General features: G+C 53.8%; 1 protein-coding gene across 2 annotated transcripts in view; it reads left to right on the top strand.

Moving 5' to 3' along the window:
* The window catches only part of FBXW4 (F-box and WD repeat domain containing 4), a 92,676-nt gene extending 76,022 nt beyond the window's left edge, over nucleotides 1–16,654 (top strand). For both annotated transcript variants that reach the window (XM_073354569.2, XM_073354570.1), the window contains 3 exons: nucleotides 15,125–15,265; nucleotides 15,480–15,621; nucleotides 16,282–16,654. In XM_073354569.2, coding sequence (XP_073210670.1) covers nucleotides 15,125–15,265; nucleotides 15,480–15,621; nucleotides 16,282–16,398 — 400 coding nt within the window. In that variant the 3' untranslated portion in view covers nucleotides 16,399–16,654. The remainder of the gene's footprint in view (nucleotides 1–15,124; nucleotides 15,266–15,479; nucleotides 15,622–16,281) is intronic.
* Nucleotides 16,655–17,035: the final 381 nt, after the last annotated feature.

The raw sequence follows: 17,035 nt of genomic DNA, 5'->3' as shown, positions 1-17,035 counted from the left end.
CCAGGTCGCCCTGACTTCTAACCCCAGCTGTCCCACTGATTCCCTCTGACTTCCCTTTAGCAAGGCACTTGACCTTTTTCTGCCCATTATGGGGTATGACCCTTCTGGCCTGTTTCCATGTGGCGTTCCCTCTCTGTTCCAGCCCTCCAGCTTCCCGTGCCCGCTTCGTGTTAAACCCTGCCCGAAAACTTGCTTTTTCGACAGGTGCTAACATGGCTCATAAAACTATTGCTGCCAGCCCATTTGAAGGGCAAGGTGCTGTGGGATGGAACCTTCCTCGGAGTCTCCCAGCACACTTGGTGTAGATTCTGAACTCCTTGGGATGTGGCCCAGGACTGCTTGTCTGTCTGGAACAGCACTGAGTTCAGTATCGCTGCTCAGCAAGTAAGGAGACCCTGGGTCATGACTGGCCCAATCACACCTACTCCCTCTGGGATTGTGAGGCATGATCTGTTCCACAGCTTTTTAGAACAGAAACCCTGTCTGCCTCCAGCCATCGCCATCAGCTAACCCCTTGGGCAGGTTATCCAAGATCTGTCCTTTCTGGGGTTCTCTGCACCGGCCTAGGGAGCAGCGGGTTCCGGAGGGACCATTGTTCTGATCCAGTATGGCTGTCCCTGTGTCCTGAACACTTGGAATATGCAAAGCACCACGCTGTCCTTTTGTAAACCTGCAGCGTGCTACTCCCCCAGAGGCACATGGGCCCTGAAACTCAGGAGAAGGCATGTTAACTGAGCCTAAGGTTAAACAGCCGCTGCTTCTCTCTTCCTTTTTAAATATCCCAACGCTTTCCTTTGAAAGCATTTGTGGCAGCTTGTTTTCTTTTCTTTTCTTTTCTTTTTTAAAGAACCCTCTAATTTCTCTTTTGGGTCCCTCCGTCTCGCAAGCCCTTTGAAATCGGCTTTACGCCGTCTCTGACACCAAACTGACACTTTGCGTTTCCCCACTTCTTATCCCTTTATGGCAACAGATGTTGAAATTTTGTATCCCTTTTATCTGTCCCTCTTCGCCCTCTTCCTGTAATTAGGTTTCCCTTGTTAGCAGTACAAAGTGGGCTGGTGCTGCCTGGCCTTTTGAGCCATTGTGTATGAGCACATGTGGGTTTTTTTTTTTTTTTTTTTTTTTTCGGAAAGGTCCCTTCCCCCTTAAGTGGTAGGGGTGGTGTGGACGAAGGCTGCAGCTTTTTTGTTCTCCATTTATCTCTGCCACCTTTTCAAAGTGATGAAAAAGAGCGAGAGAGAGGGCGCACCGAGGGGAAGATGCAGAGTTGCATTTCTTGACCCAGTCAGGCCTCCTGTGCCCTGCCTCCTCTTCAGGTGTTCCAGGCAGAGCCCCTTTGATGTCAGTGGGAAGCTAGCGCCGTGCACAAAGCCAGGTGAAAGTGCAGGGCTTCACAAAAGCTGCTGGGAGTAGAGGAGAGGGGAGTTCCAGGTGTGTGCGCCGTGCACGCTGCTGAGAGGGTGGGGGAAGGTTTCTGCAGGTCAGGCAGCTTCAGTAAAACACCTCTGTGTGTGTGTCCAGGATCAGGTCCCAGAGCAGGAGCAGCCATGCGGGTTGTGCCACCCGAAGGAGCTGTACCAGCAGCTTGCTTAATTTGCTGCTAATTGGCATGTTGACTGATCCAGTTTAGTCTGTTCAGTTAACGTGAGCCAGGTCCCCCTCAGCTCTTGCAGGGGAGTGGAGTTGATGCACTAACAGGTCTCTTCCGTCTCAAACCATATTAATCCTGTCTACATTTGTAGCTTTTCACATAAAGACCAAAGCCACCAGAGCAGCTGTCAGCAGGGATGGGGCGTCTTTATGTTTGTGTCTTCACCTTTCTGGATATTATGATTAAGGACGGACGCTTTAGTCATTTTAGGAATAGTGAGAGAAATTGACCATTACTGAGGGTTCCCAATTTTAAATCTAGTCTTTCTAAGCCTGGTGTCCAATCCTGCAAGACTGTACTCGGTGTAGCCCCACTAATTCACTGGCACCAGTTGGGTGTGTAGGGGTACTCAGGAGAATAAGGGTTTGCAGAATCAGATCCGAGTTATAAGCTGTATTTCTAACTCTTCATAGAGAGAGTTCTAATGTCGAGGGATAGGTTTTGGTACACCATGGAAGTTTTAGATCTGTGTCTTCTGGTAAATTCCACCAAAGTCCTGCAGAAAGCGAAATCTTACAGCTTGGAGAGTTTAAACAAGCCCTCGGGGATCCTCCAGGATTTTAGGATTGGGGGAGAGGGGATCAAACCAATGAAGTAATTTTGATGTGATACATCCAAAACAGGGAGAGAGCTCGCTGGTAGAAACTCCCACCAGAGTAAGCCACTTACGTCGTCTCCCTCTAGATAGTCAAAAATGGATAGAGGTTGCCAAGAGGCGGGAATGATATTGTAGGATGGTAAACATCCTGGCATGGATGCCACCTTTTAGGGCTCTGGAGACAGGGACTCAAAAATGTCTGTAGACCCAGAATTCACCCAACCTCCTACAGTACATTGATTTTGCTGATTAGTTATTGCCTGGGGTTATGCCATGCTGGCGTGGAGCATGTTTGTTTTTCCATATAGCTGGGTATTTCGATAAAGTCTCAGTTTCTAATGCTGCATTGTATGTCCTTTGGATTATTTGTGGAGCTGAAGTCCCGTATTGTCCCCAAAACTCTAAATAAAAGATAATATGGTCTAGTGGAGTGGGGGTTTTTTCTCCCAGCTGTCCCTGCTCTGTGACCTTGTGTAGGTCATGTCACCTCTGTTCCCTTCCCTTCCCTTCCCTGTGTCTTGTCTGTTCAGATTGTACGTTGTTGGCGGCAGGGCCTCTGTCTGGATGCTTTGTACAGCACTCAGTGCGGTGGGCCCTCGTCTTGGTTTGGACCTTCCAACGTTACCGCAATACAAATAGTCCTAATAAAAAGGATGCATTATGCAGCTGGATGGAGAGATCGGATCTAGGTTTTAGTTCTAGTTAAAAGAAAAATAGACGGATACTTTTAGGAATGAAGATGGATCTTCTGCCTTCAGGCACGAACTGATTGCCTGAGAGATCAGGAAGGAATTTCAGGAAGGAAGGAACCTCTCCAGTTCCCCAGGTGACCCAAAGGCATTAACTGAGTTTTTCTTGCCTTCCTCTGAGGCATCAGGCATTGGTCATTGTCAGAGGCAGGATGCTGGGTATGATGGGCCAGCTGTCAGATCCCATGTCTTTTGGACAGCAGCTTCTTGTGCAGCCCCTCTTGCGATCTGTCGGTTAGCTGTATCCAAAGGTATGAGTCTTGTCTGAACATGTGATTTTCCTGGGGTCTGTATAAAAGCTCCCAAACCAGTTCTGGGCTCCTTTGTTCTCTGTTGATGGTGATTTTAACATCACCTCTCTGGGCCCTGGTTGCAGTTTTATAGGCTCCTCCCTTACCAGTGCTGTCCTGTGGCTCTCCATGCATCTTCCCCACTAGCACAATTTAAAGTTCTTTAGGCTGAACCACCTATAGTCCTCGGTTCTCACTGCAGCTTCAGCCACGTCTTATCCCAGACAAACATGGGGCCAACTTCTGCCCTTGGATTTGTGTGTGTCCTGGAGCACAGACTGGCCCTTTCACTCCATTCAGATGTATTTATGACAACTTGACAACACCTGAAACAAGCAAAAAGTGTGTGTGGGGGGGGGGGGGTGAAAGTGCCTAGTGCATTGATCAATTTCATCCCCAGGAGCCCAAGCAATCTTTATTTTTCCCTGGGTTGAGAGAGAATCAACAGAAGCCAGGGAGAAGAATGGAAAGGAGTGAATGAGGAACCCCCTCTGCCGCTGGTTAGCACTCGCTCATTTCAACAGATGGCTTTGTTTTGATTGGGATTCTCCATCTTTTTTGTCTCACCACTAAAGAAGACCTCCAGAGCTCTGTCCAGAAAGGAGCCATACAGTTGCTTATTCCCACACAAGTGGTGCAAGAGGCTCTGAGAATTCCCTGCCTCTCTTTTCCTCCCCTGGCTTTTTTTCTCTTTGCCCAGAAATCACAGTTTGAGAGAATTCCCCCCCACTCCTCCCGTTGGAAAGAAAGACAGAGAGACATTCTTGACATTCTTTGCAGAGAAAAGGGGTTAAATGTCTGAATTTGGGGGTCACCGTGTTATACAAATTGCAATCTAATAGTTTTTACAAGAACACACGTGTGCTAAGAAAAGGAGCCAGGGACAAGAAAGACAAGGGGACAGACAGCTTTTTTTGTCCTTTTCCCCCCAAGGTTTCAGGCTATTGTCATGTCCCCGTCTCTCTCCCCTCCTCACCCCCGAGAGGGAGACCATTGGTTTTATAGTTAAATTGGTCCGTAAAGCAGAAGGGCTTGGTGCCACTTCTGTTTGTTTTCCCAAATAAAAGCCCCAGCAGGGTCCCTTTTGCACCATCGTGGCTTTATTTGAAGAAACTGGCTTTTTCCCATAGCCCAGCGTGTCAGTTTATCCTCTGAACTTAACCTTACGGGAACCCGGATAACAAAAACTCACAGGGTCCCAGAGCAGGCAAGGTAAAGAAATTGTATCTTTTTATTGGACCATTTAAAGTGTGTGTGGGCCAATTCAGAGAAAGCAGAAGAAAAGAGGGCAACACTCTTTCCCCATCCCCTCCACCTCTGGTGTCACTGCCCCCTGTATCCAAAAGCTTGCCTCCCTCCAGCTGGCTCTGGGAACTTTGCTAACAGGGCACCGTGGAGATGAAAACCGTCTCTGGAAACTCAGTGTGTTCCTTCCCTTTGTTAGTCTCCGCACCTTGGAACACTTCTCCCTACTGTGGCCCATTTAAGATGGAGACACTTCCATAGACTCCTAATCCCATGTGTTCCCTGCTGGGCCTACAGGCCTCGGGTACATGAAAAAAGTAACATCAGGATAACGCTGCAAAGATACAGTGAAAATAATCTGAGTGCAGGATGGGTGTGGCTCCTGGGTGTATATCCCTTCGTTGTATGTCTAGGCCTTGCCTCTCCTGGGCATTTATTCTGCTTCTATTTCCCTTACTTGTCTGCAGTCCCCACTGGTCTCCTCTGCAGGTCACCTGGCAGTTTTAGTGCTCTCTCCAAGTGTGCTAGCTAGAATGGGGCAAACGCTACATTGTGCATAATTTTATTAGGTCAATTTTGCTTCCTTCCCCTGTTGGCCGTTATTGGAGGGCAGGTTTATGACTTTCTTGAATTGATGTGTTCAAACACCCAGATCCCTTGCACTGAATAATTTGTTTATTCTGTAGATCATTCACAATTGGTTGGTTACAAGTATTTTGCTATTTGAAATCCACATTCCAGCTTTCTTGGTTAGTTGATTGGACGCAGGTTACATGGAATCACTTTTCATCCTTGGTTGGTGGATGAGCATAATTCATAGAATCTGATTTCTCAAGTGAATATTTGGTTTATAAATTCAAATGTTTGGTTTGGCCACACTCTCTGGTTTGCATACAATTAATTGTTTCCTTGAACCCTCCTAGAAACAAATTTGGTATGCTGAATATTTGTAGAAAGTGACCACATAGGGGCTGTGGAGGCCGACGAATCCAACTAATGTAAAAAGCGGAACCAGTGAGTGGAATATTGTTTGTAGCATTAAGACCAAGAGCCTGGGCTAAATTTGTCCCAAAGAAACACTGGTAAAGACCTAAAGCAGCTGAACAGAGTGCAGAGAGGTAGATGCTTGCTTGTTTTCGGTTATAGTTGGTTAGAAGATCTTCTGGAAATCCAAACATTACAGTTACAGAAAATAATGATCATTCCTTGGAAGAGTGAAGGAAGCTTTTGCTTCATGATGAATTAACTCTGCCTTTGGGCCCAATCTGACTCCTCTTGATTTTAACAGGGGTGGATTGTATCCTTAGGTATGTCCAATCTTTCATTTTCAGTTCTCTAGTTAACTTTTCGGCCTTGCTACTGTTTGCTTTTCTGTACTTCACCCAACTGGGAGAGTGAAACCCACCTGGCCACTTTCAGTTGCTGGTTCTCATGACCTAGTAATGCTGTTGTGTTCAGTGTTCCAACACCGCAAGGGAAGAGTTAAAAACAAAACAAAACCCCACGGGAATATTTTAAAAATAACATAATAAAAATGTTTGTTTGTCCAAAGGATTCTAAACCAATGGAAATGTGTCAAGGGTTATCTGTCATCAATGTCTGAACAAAATGTTGGTCCTGTCTTAGATGCATTCCCCAAGCCCCAGAGCCCTAGCACCGTGTTCCCATTAGATGTCTCAAAGACCCGTTCCAGAAGCAGAGGAGTCAGAATATTCTTATGTGACAACATCCACTAAATCAGGAAAGTGTGAGCTGATTGGATCTCACCTAGTCCATTTCTCCTAGGACCAGCTCAGGGTTGTTCCTGAAAGTATCTTGTCCAGGCCCAGGACTTTAAATTGCCCAAGCGCTAGGCTTTCCAGCACTTTCCTCGGGAGACCATTCTGCAGGGTGCTGTCATGAACTGGGCTGAGGTTCACAGCACCCCTGCCTTCTTAAGCACTTAGGCCAGATTTGTAAAGGTGTCCAGGGCCCAAAGATGGAAATAGGTGCGTATGGGGATTTTTCAGACGTCTTTACCTGCATTTTTAGGCTCTGAATTCCTTTGAAAATCTGTCCTTTAGAAAGTACAGTAATGGGCACTATAGAGAGCTGCAAGTTAGATAAACTGCAGGAGTTGTGTAGTGAATGAGACAGATGCACAGGAAGAGATGGCCTTGGGACTAAGGCACTGGGCTGGGACCTAGGAGAGATGGGTTCAAGTCCTGTCTCTGCTCTAGACTGCCTGTTGGCCCTTAAGTCATGTAGTGTGTGTCTGCCTCAGTTCTACACCTACAAAATAAGGACAGGGCTTCCTGACCTCCCAGGAGTGTTGCAAAGAGAAATGCCTTATTGTCTGGGATGTGCTCAGGTGCTATGGTGGCCTATAACAAAAGGAAAAGGGTCCTTGTGTAGTGCTGGGTTTGGGTGATGTGCAGGATGAGATCGCTCCCTGAACATCACACTGGCTGCAGCCTCGTTCACTGAGCAATGCCCATCCAGTGCCCTGAACAAAGCAGGAGTCCTGTAGGGGGGAGAGAGCGGGCGGTGATGTAATTACTGACTGTATCATACTGCACATGCACAAGGGGGCAGAGTTAAGGCACCACAGGCAGCTTTAACTCTGCCATTTCCTCACTTGTGAGTGCTTGGCTTCACAACCTTAACTTTCTCTTTCATTTTGTTTTTTTAATTGAACTGACTCTCTGTAGAAAAGTTTGTCTGAAAGATGTACAGAGCAGGTGTATTGTAGAGCGGCTCTGGTAGACTGGTTGAACCGTTGCAGCAATCTGTTTATCTGATGAACGTGGCACATGCATCTTGTTTGTGAATTTTTCGTTAACTGAGTTTTTCTTGAACTTGTTCCTGCTGCTCAAACAGTGTCTGCAGACGAGCTGTTGGCAAACCGTGGGCGCCATATGAACTTGCTGCTATTCATTTCTACTGCCGTTTGATTGGCCACCGTGGCCAACTGGTATGGTTTCTGCTCCCTGGTTGAGTGTAAGGGAAGAGGAGAATGGCTTGTGAAAGTCTCCGGGGCCACTTCAGTGTAGACATAAGCGATGGGAGGGGTTCTCCCGTCACTGTCGGTAATCCAGCTCCCCGCCAGGCACTAGGTTGATGGAAGAATTTGTCTGTTGACCTAGCGCTGTCACCATGGGGGTTAGGCTGGCATAGCCATAACTCTCGGGTGGGGTAATTGCACCAATGTAAATTGCCAGTGTAGACCAGCCCTGGGAGAAAGCAGGAACAGTTTGTGCAAGAGCTAAAGCAGGGGGATTGAAAATTAGAGGGAATTTTAACCTTTTACGACTTGAGTCAGGCCAGGAGACGGGCACGTCTGCTAGAGGAACAAGAGGCTTCTGATTTTGTAGGCTGGGCTCAGATTCCACATTACCTTTCCTTTCTCGCGGTCGCACAGCACAATCAGGCGTGCATTCGTGCGTGCTCTCATCTGCAGAGGCCTTGTCTGTCTTACTGGATTGCCCCAGGCCAGGAGCTTCCTGAAGCCTCTTCACTCTGCTGAACAGGGCGGGTGAAATGTTACACTGGATTAGGTACAGGCCTTGCTGTACCCTGGCTTCAGGGAGGGAACGGTTTCCTTTGAGCTCTGGTGCACCATACAATAGTAAATGTACCAGTTCCATAAACGGGCTAGGTACCAGTTCTGGATAGGGAAGTTTGGTGTCTGAATTTAAATTGCACTTCTTAGAATGCAGGAAACTATATCGTCGATTCCTCCTTCCTGGGCACATGGGCCCTGGACCTCTCGCTCATTAACCTGCAGAACCACATACAGCAAAACTCATCGCTGCAACTTTGCGTTTCCTTAACACATGGACCAGGGGTCACCCAATGACATCAAGAGGCAGCAGGTTTAAAACTAATGGGAGGAAGTATTTCTTCACGCAACGCACAGTCCACCTGTGGAACTTCTTGCCAGGGGATGTTGTGAAGGACAAACGTATGACTGGGCTCAAAAAAGAACTAGATAAGTTCCTGGAGGACAGGTCCATCAATGGCTATTAGCCAAGATGGCCATGGGCTGGGTGTCCCTAAACCTCCAACTCCTGGAAGCTGGGAATGGGTGACGGGATGGGTCACTCGATAATCGCCTGTTCTGTTCATTCCCTGTGAAGTGCCCGGCACTGGCAGCTGTCAGAGACAGGATCCTGGGCTAGACAAACCGTTGGTCTGACCCAGTCTGGACATTCTTAGTGACTTCTACACGCTCGCATTCCTTTCCTACTGGCCTCCTGAAGCTGTAATTAACTGAGGGATTTCCCCACCGGGCAGGGAAGAAAGAGAGAGGGGAACGTCCTAGCTCTGCTTTTGGGTACTGCAGTAATGGGGCGATGTAGAAATACCCACCTTGGAGGCAGCCTTCTCTCGGGAAGCTGCTACAGAGACTGTCCAAAAGCAGGTGAGTGGCCTGGCTGGTCTCTAATGCCCTGGAGTGAGGGTTGGAGCAAGGCTTGGGATGACAGTAGCATCACCACTTCAGATCAGTGCCCGAGCTAGGGGCTGACTCGTGGCTGGGGCCAGGGAAAGGAAGGCCGCTCACTGGTCCCTTTGCCCAGACAGAGCCGTCCCCAGCGCTCTGTCTGGCTAGACCAGGCCGGGGTTCACTGGGGGCGGGATGCTGTTCCCCAGCACCAGGGGCTGGGGCCCAGCTTGTGCAGTGACGTTGCTGCAGGGACCACGTTCTTATGCTGGCCAGGACCGGGCAGTGGGCTCCCAATACGCACCTGAAGGAGCGAGCAGGGCCTCGAGTCGGATCCGAGGTCTATCCCTGGCGGTGCGACAGACCTGCAGGTGACCTTCCCCCTGGAGTAAATCCCAGTGGAGTGGGTCTCAGGCCCCCTCCTGCTCTGCTGGCTGCTTCTCCTATCAGTGCAGCTCCATTGGCTCCTTCCCCCTGTCCCCCCCAGCCTTTCATCTCCTATTTTTAACAAACAAACAAACATAAATGAAACCTCTACAGAGGAGCCCAGACAAGCGCCCCCGAGAGCACGCCCGGCCGCCCGCACATTAAAGGCTCATTAGTGGGGGAAAGAAAAAGCAAACGAGCGGCCCCAGACATGCGCGGGCCGGGTAGCACGGGGGCCCGGTGGCAGATGTTCACCTAATGAATGCGGCTGCACAATAACAAGTGTGTGCAGGCCGGCCGGCCGGGCCAGGGTAATGAATCTACCACTTGAAAGTGGGCTGAGTGCTAGCAGAGGCACCAGGGCCCCACTTTGCACAAGCCCTTCGGCAAACGACCATTTGCCGCGTGGAGAAGGGAGCTCTGACGGCCGCTGAGCCCTCAGATTGGGGGGCGCTTGGCGTGGGAAAGATGCTGAGGGGGTGAACGTCTCGGGATCGCAGCTCGGGGGGAGCGTACTGAGCAGTGAGGCTCATCAGAACATTGATTCCCGCTCCCCCCCAGTTCCAGCCTCCTCAGACCAAGATGGAGGGGTTATGGTCAGCATTCTGGGGCAGAAGGGGGGGGCCTAGGCTTCGCCCGGGCCCCCCAATCTGGTGAGCGCCAGTAAAGGACTGGATGGAGGAAGGGGAGGTCGAGGGACAGCAAGGTGGAGAGGAGAGCGCCGGTCAGATAAAACGCTCCCAGGCCTGAAAGGGTTCCAGGGATTGGCCTTTGGGGGTGGCACTGGGGGGTGCTGCCCCCCACCTCCCGCATATGCTCTGCCCGGAGCAGAGGCCTGTGCTGTGCTCAGAAGCAAGAGGGTGGTGTGAGCTGTGCTAGCTGGAGGCAGGCAGGCAGGTAGCACTCCGGGGGGGGGTGGAGGTGGGTGTGGCGGGGGGCCGGGGGGGGTGTACTCTCCTTGGTCCAGCACAGACACAGCTTGCAATTGTTCCTTCCTGTTCTTGCAGGGTCAGTCGGGGCGGGGGTTGGGGGAGGGGAGAAGGTCTCCCCAACAGTTGGTTGTGGGACAGCGGACGCGCAAGCACCCATGCTAAGCAGTCCCAAGAGCCGGCGAGGGATTACTCGAGCAGCTGGGGGCGCTCAGAGCCTCAGGGATGGGGGCTGCGGCCCAGATATAGCAGCCCCGATGAGCGGTCGGTGTGCTCCCTTTTCCCAGCCGGCTGCCTGCTTCTCCACCGCCCAGGAGCCCTCTGCACAGGAAGAAGCCTGGGTGTCTGGCGCTGGAGTGTGGGGCTCCCGGCCTGTCCCTGGAGGTGTCGCTGAGCCCTTAAGTGATAGTCGCCTTCGCACCTCGGAGTTGGGAGGGCTCGGGTTCAAGTCTGAGCGGAGAAGCCTGAGTGGGCTCCGTCTGCCAACACCTTTCCCCTCCCTGGCCCGGTCTGGCGGGGAAGCGAGGTGCTGACGGAGGGGCAGGCGTCCAGGCGCGACAGAGAGCTCCAGAGCCGCAGGTACTGAAGAGCCAGGGGCAGGAGTAGGCCGAGGATGGCCCTGGCCGGGTAGCTCTCCCTCCCTGCACACCACCCCTGCTCACAGCTGCGCGGGTTCCCACCTGCCAGGTGCGGCACTGCGTGTGGCATGGCTGCTGGCTCGCTTACAGACCGCCCGAGGGCTGGTGCTGAGGGGCACTCGCGGCTGCTAATTCGGGCTTCCTGCAGCTGGAAACACTCTTTGGCTCCTCCTGACGCAGCAGGTCCATGCCAGGAAATGCCCACGCCCCCTCCCGGGGCTCTGCAGGTCAGGCTGGATGATACAACGCTCCCTTCTGGCCTGGGGATCGATGTCTCCACCTGCCCCCTAGTGTGTATGTGCCAGGAGATCACCCCCCTGCATTGCAAACCTGGGCCCTCCCCAGCCAGGTGCCCGGTCCTGCTCTGGCTTCCCCCAGCCTTCCTGCAGCCCGGGGCCAGGCTGCGCGCCTTCATCCAGCCCCCCTTGCACCTGCCGGACCGCTCATCTGCCGGGAGGGGGAGAGCAGCCTGTGGAAGGCGCCACCGGCCAACTCTCCTTAGTAACACACCAAGCGCCAGGAGCGGGAAGGAACAGAGCAGAGCTCTGCCCTATAGGAGCCAGCCCCTGGGCTGTGACCCCAAAATACCCCAGGGACTCGTCAAAGGGTGACACTTAGTGCTGAATACTTTTCTCCCTCAGTGACTAAGTTAATTGCTGCCGTGCTGAAGGTGTGAAGTGGAATATCAGGGCCAAGTATCCTCACTAGAGATGCTGTCTTTCTACATCAAATCAACCTGCCAGCCAGGCTGCGCTGGGCCTGCCGCGTCCCAGGGGCTCTCGCTGCAGGCCGGGGCTGGCTGCGTGGTTGAAGATGCGCAGTGCAGACGAGGTTGCCGCATGGTTTCGCTCGGCTGTATCCTCTCAGCTGGGCCGAGGGGATGACAAGCTCGCCTTGGCCAGCAGACTGAACTGTGTCTGACTCGAAGGGGGCCTAGACAGCGTAGACAGTGGCAATTTCTGAGCTAATCAGAACCTCATGGCTCCCAGTTCCAGACTCTTAGGAAGCTCTGAAATATTGACTTCCTTCCCTCCCTCCCTCCAGTAAATTTCACAGGGGGAGATGTGTTCCTGCTGGTTCTCTGGGTATGTGGGGGCTACGGGGTCTAGTGGACAAGGCATATTATTTAGAAATGGGGCTCTTGCTTTCTGCCCTGGCTCGCTGTGTGGCCTTGGACACCTCCCTGGTGTGCCGAGGAGGGCTGTTTATTTCCAGCCCTTTTAGAAGCAGGGAAGGCCTGCGATCTCAGGGCAGAGTATCTCCTCTTGAGATGTTGGCCCTCTTCCGCGCACGTGAGTGGCTGGGCTGGAGCTAATAGGAGCAGATACGCCCACATAGAAGTCCCATATTTGTGCCCCATATCTGTCACCTCCATCCTCCAGTGCGTCAACTGGAGACCAGGGCCCAGGATTGCGTCTTTCCTCTAACCTCCCTCCGCCCCGCCCTCTCTGAGCTGGTGTCACTGCTTCCAGAAATATCTGGGCTCAAGCTGCTGCCCGGGGCAGCTGGGACAGGCAGGAAAGGGATCTCCGTCTGTCTTTCCTCTCTGCGGTCCCTGCACCGCAGTGTCTGAGCACCTGCCAAGTGCTTCGCAGACACTCTGGGGAGGCAGGGAAGTATCGCCCCCATTTTACAGATGGGGAAACCAAGGCACAGATTACATAATTTGTCCGAGGTCTTTCAGGAGTCTGTGGCAAAGCTAGGACTGGAGCCAAGATCTCCCCCAAGCACCTTCAAGCATCCTCCCTCTCTCTCCTGTGCCCATTGAGCTAACGCGCAGCGGTCTGGGATTGTGTGGGGACCAGCGCTGCAGCTGGGAGGTGGATCGAGACACGCTGCCCTTGGGAAGGGAGCAGAACGCCGAAGCTCTGTGGTGTTGGAGCCACACCGCCAGGCCAGAGCACAGCTCCTGCTTCTCCCCGGCCCGGAGTCTGCAAACGCTCCCGACCTGCCCACAGGTGCAGGGCTGCTGAGGGGCAGATTGAAACCCTTCTTGTAAAGGGTTAATTTATTGCGAGAGGCTGTGAGGACTGAAGGCTGGATTCCCCAGATCCCTCGCCTGGAGAAACACAAAGTCCAATAACCCAGCACCCCTGGATTCATGTCGGGGGGGATTAATTCATGCACTTGATGTTAAAGCTTGTCCGAGAGGTTTGCATGGGGGGGCCATCACTAGGGCTGGCTGGCCTCTTTAAATGGTTGCTAGGGGCCTGGCATCAAGGGCCGGTGTAGTTGCCCACAGTCACGGTCACGGAGGGAATTACACAGCCACAAAGAAATTGTTATTCTCCATAATCTGCTCTTTGGAGAGCGACTGGGGGAAACAGGCCGGCCCCAGCATGCAGCCAGCGCTGTGATCATAGAAGCGTGCTGGCTGCAAAGATCGGGGCAGGGCTCGCCTTCTGATCTGGGGGACACCACTGCTCCAGCCGCTAATCTGCTTTATCAGCTAGTTCTCTCCCGGGACACAAAGGTGTTTGCTTGTTTTAACATCTCCCAGGACTCTATTTCTCCTTTTGTGTGGTCTTTATCCCCCCGACGAGGCTTTAGCCCAGATTACAGACGGAATTAAGGCATTTGGCTAGGATGCCTCAGAACTGTGTGACACTGGATCAAGGAGCAGAAAGTAACAAAATAACTGGGGGGGCTGCCAGTGACCCCACTGGCGGGGCCCATTCTCTCGGCTTTCAAGAGCCCTCCATTGTCCTGGGAACCAAGAGGCTGTTTCAGGCGGTCGCCGTGCGGCGGGGTTTCAAAAGCAGGTGCTCTAAGGTTTATTGTGTCCAGTTTGGATTAGGCCACTAGAAAGAAAAGGAGGGTTTGGCCCCTCCGAGCAGCTGGCCAGGGTCTCCCCAGCGTGGCCGAGAAGCTGCAGTTGGCTGGTGTCTTTGGCCTGTGGGGTGGGCGAAGGAAGGCCGGAGGGTCGAGCTTGAGATGAGCTAGTCCTCGTCTGGGATGTGCCAGGAGCCGCTCGGAGCTTCCGTGCGCTTGATGCAGCAGGTGGTCACTGCCGTTAGGAAAGGGATTCCCAAGTCACCGTACTCAGCAACCCCGGGTGTCTCCCTGTTCGCAGCCTGTTCACAGCCGTTCCATGTACTCCCCCCCGCTTTGGCCTATTGCTCTCGGTGGCTCTGCAGAGCTAGTGTAGCTGCTGAGCTATGGACTGGGGGTCAGGGGCCGAGAGAGGGTACAAACCAGCTGCTTTGTCGGGCTGGATTTGAGGGTGGGAAAGGCATCGTGGGGTTCCTGTTTTGCTCGTCGGGCCAGTGCAGTTTTGGGTTGCAGAGGGGCGTGGTGTGGCTGTTCCCCGCTGGATGGATCTGGGGTGACCCTCCGCCCCCCATGAATACTTGTGTTCAGTGCTGAGTGCTGTGGGGCAGGAAGGGTTCTGAGAGATTGGAGGGAGGGCAGAGAAGATCTGGGGGCTGGAGGGAATGTGCAGCTTGTCCAAGTGCTGAGTAAGGCAGGGGCTGCAAAGCAGGCTGCCATTGGCGGGGAAGTGTGAGGATCACACCTGGCCAGGAACGCGTCTGGGCAGCGCTAGGGCTGGCAGGATGGAAAGAAGACACGGAAAATGCGGGGTCAGTGTCCAGGAGCAGCTTCCTGTGACCGAGAGACCAAGGCTGGGGAAGAGTTTCCCAGCAGAGAACTAAACCATCCTAGTAGCCCTGCTGTAGGGACTGATCCGGCCCTGGTGTGGAGACGGGCTGCACAGTCCCGCTGGCCTTTCCCTCTCTGCAAGGCCTGTGATCCTTCTCCACCAGGGACCAACAGACCCAGTGGAGACACCTGAGTCCCCTGTGGCTCCCCTCCTGTCTGCTGTCTGGGGAGGCTACGCTGTGGCTTTGAGGGCTTCTGCACGCTGTTAACAGCCAGGCCTTGTCGCTGGGACAGCCCCGCTGGGTCTCATCTCCCCTCTGCCCTGACGAGGGCGAGCATGAATAGCTCCAGAGAAGGCAGGGCGGAGCCCGTGCCACCTCCGTCTCCACTCCCCCTCCGCAGAGGGGAATGGCATCGTGTTACCGGCATTGAGTCCAGGATACCTGGAGACCCTGGGACTTCAGGGGCTCTTGCTAGTCCCATGGCACTGGGGAGAGGCGCACGAATGCAGCGTGATACCACTCAGAGCCCTGGTGCTGTGCTGGGAGCAATCCCCCTCCTCTTTCTCTTTCCAGTGGGCAGCTGGCGACCTGCTTGGGGACTGATTTCCACCGAGGAGCCGGAGTCCTGGACGTCGTCTATGAAACGCCGTTCACTCTCCTGTCCTGCGGCTACGACACCTACATCCGGTCCTGGGATCTGCGCATGAGCACGAGGTAAACGCGCCCTGTGGTTGGACAGCCGGGCTGGGTGCAGCTCGTGGTTACAGCTGGGCATCCCGCAGGGACAAATCCTCCGAGGGAATCGGAGGCCAGCCCCAGTCCGGCTTCCCCTGACTTCCTCTGGCCGAGGCTGAGGAGCCGGCGCTCAGCCTGGTTTCTTGCTACCCGGTGCTAGGGAGCAACCTCTGCTTTTCTTTCCCACCCCCAGGAAGTGTGTCATGGAGTGGGAGGAGCCCCACGACAGTGCCCTGTACTGCGTGAGGAGTGACGGGAATCACATGATTGCAAGTGGCTCTGCCTATTACGGCGTGGTGCGGCTCTGGGACAAACGGCAGAGCAGGTGTTTGCAGGTGAGGCGTGATGGACGGTGACATGGGGCCCTGGCCTACGGGCCCAGGAGCCTCCCTTCTGTGCCGGTTTGGTATCTAACCCCTGCCTGCTGGCTTTTCAGTCTGCCTCGAGAGCAGCGCGATGACCAGAGAGCCCAGAGTCCGGAGGTTGGACTCGGGGTCTTTCCCCCCGGAGGTCACAGGTTCCATCTTGGCCTGAGTGGGGACCAGAAGTCGTTCCCATCCGATGGCCGTGCGCTGCCTGCGTGCGGTGAGCTACGGTCCCAAATTGCAGAAACAGTTGGCCCCGCGTGGCCTCCGAGACCAGGCCTCCGAGACCAGGCCCCCTCTCGCCCTAGTGTCTGCAGAGCAAGGCAGAGGGGCACCGGCACGTGGTGGCAGGCGGAAAGCCTCTGCTGCGACAGCCCAGCTGGGCCTCCCCTCCCAGCAGAGGATTTCGGGGCTGCTGAGAGGTGTCAGTTTGATAGCGCTAAATTTGAGTTTCTTTGAGGGGGACCCCCCATGGGAACACTCACCTCTGCAGAGTCCTGTCTCCATTGTGCCAATTCCCTTTGCTAGCCACGATGGCAGCTGGCTGCCGCCTCCCTGCCGGCTATCTGACTCAGAACAGGCTGCTCCAGGTACTTGTCGGAAAAGTGATTCTTGTCTCATTCTTTGCAGAGCTTCTCGCTGTCCTCCCCCACCAGCAGCCCCGTGTACTGCCTCCGCTTCACCACCACCTACCTTTACGCCGCCCTGGCGTCTGCCCTGCACGCCCTTGACTTCACCGCCCCCTGATGCCCTGGCCAAGGGCGAAGGGCCTTCCCACACCACAGCTGCCTCTGGCCGCTCCCAGTTTGGCCGATCTGATGCTCAGCTCAGGGATTGCAGGGCGGGAGAGAGGCAAACGGCCATGGAGACTTCTCAAAGAATTCCTTAGTGGCCAGAAAGCATCTCCCTTGAGCACTGGAGGAGCCAGATTGTCTCCGACTCACCTGCCTTTTAGTTTAAATAAAGGCAAATTGTCCTTCACTCCTTTTTATTTTGTACAGTTCAGGTTGGTTTGGTTTTCTTTCCTGCGGACGCAGTGTGTGTGATGGTAACGGGTCGGCCGGGAGAGCCGCGCAGACGTTCCCGTCAGCTGGGCAGCGCTGCTCCCGGGCGTCTGAGCAGTGCAGAGCGAATCTAGGACTGAGTGTGCAATGCATTTGATTTGGGAGCGGGGCAGAGCCTTGAACAACCAGGAGCAGCCAACCTTGCACCTGCCCCTGCTGTCCTGACTGCTCTTTATTACGGCCTCCGAAACAGAGAACGGGAATCGATCCGGGAGCTGAAACCTCGGCAGGCTCTGGCTGAATCCTGCCAAAGCTCGGCTCTGCCTGCCGGCTAACGGGACTGGCATGCGCGGTCGGTCGGGTTGGGGCAGTTTCAGTTT

Source organism: Lepidochelys kempii, chromosome 7 (assembly GCF_965140285.1).
Source record: "Lepidochelys kempii isolate rLepKem1 chromosome 7, rLepKem1.hap1, whole genome shotgun sequence".
In the NCBI taxonomy this organism is placed as follows: domain Eukaryota; kingdom Metazoa; phylum Chordata; order Testudines; family Cheloniidae; genus Lepidochelys; species Lepidochelys kempii.
This window is presented reverse-complemented; position numbering and strand designations above follow the sequence as displayed.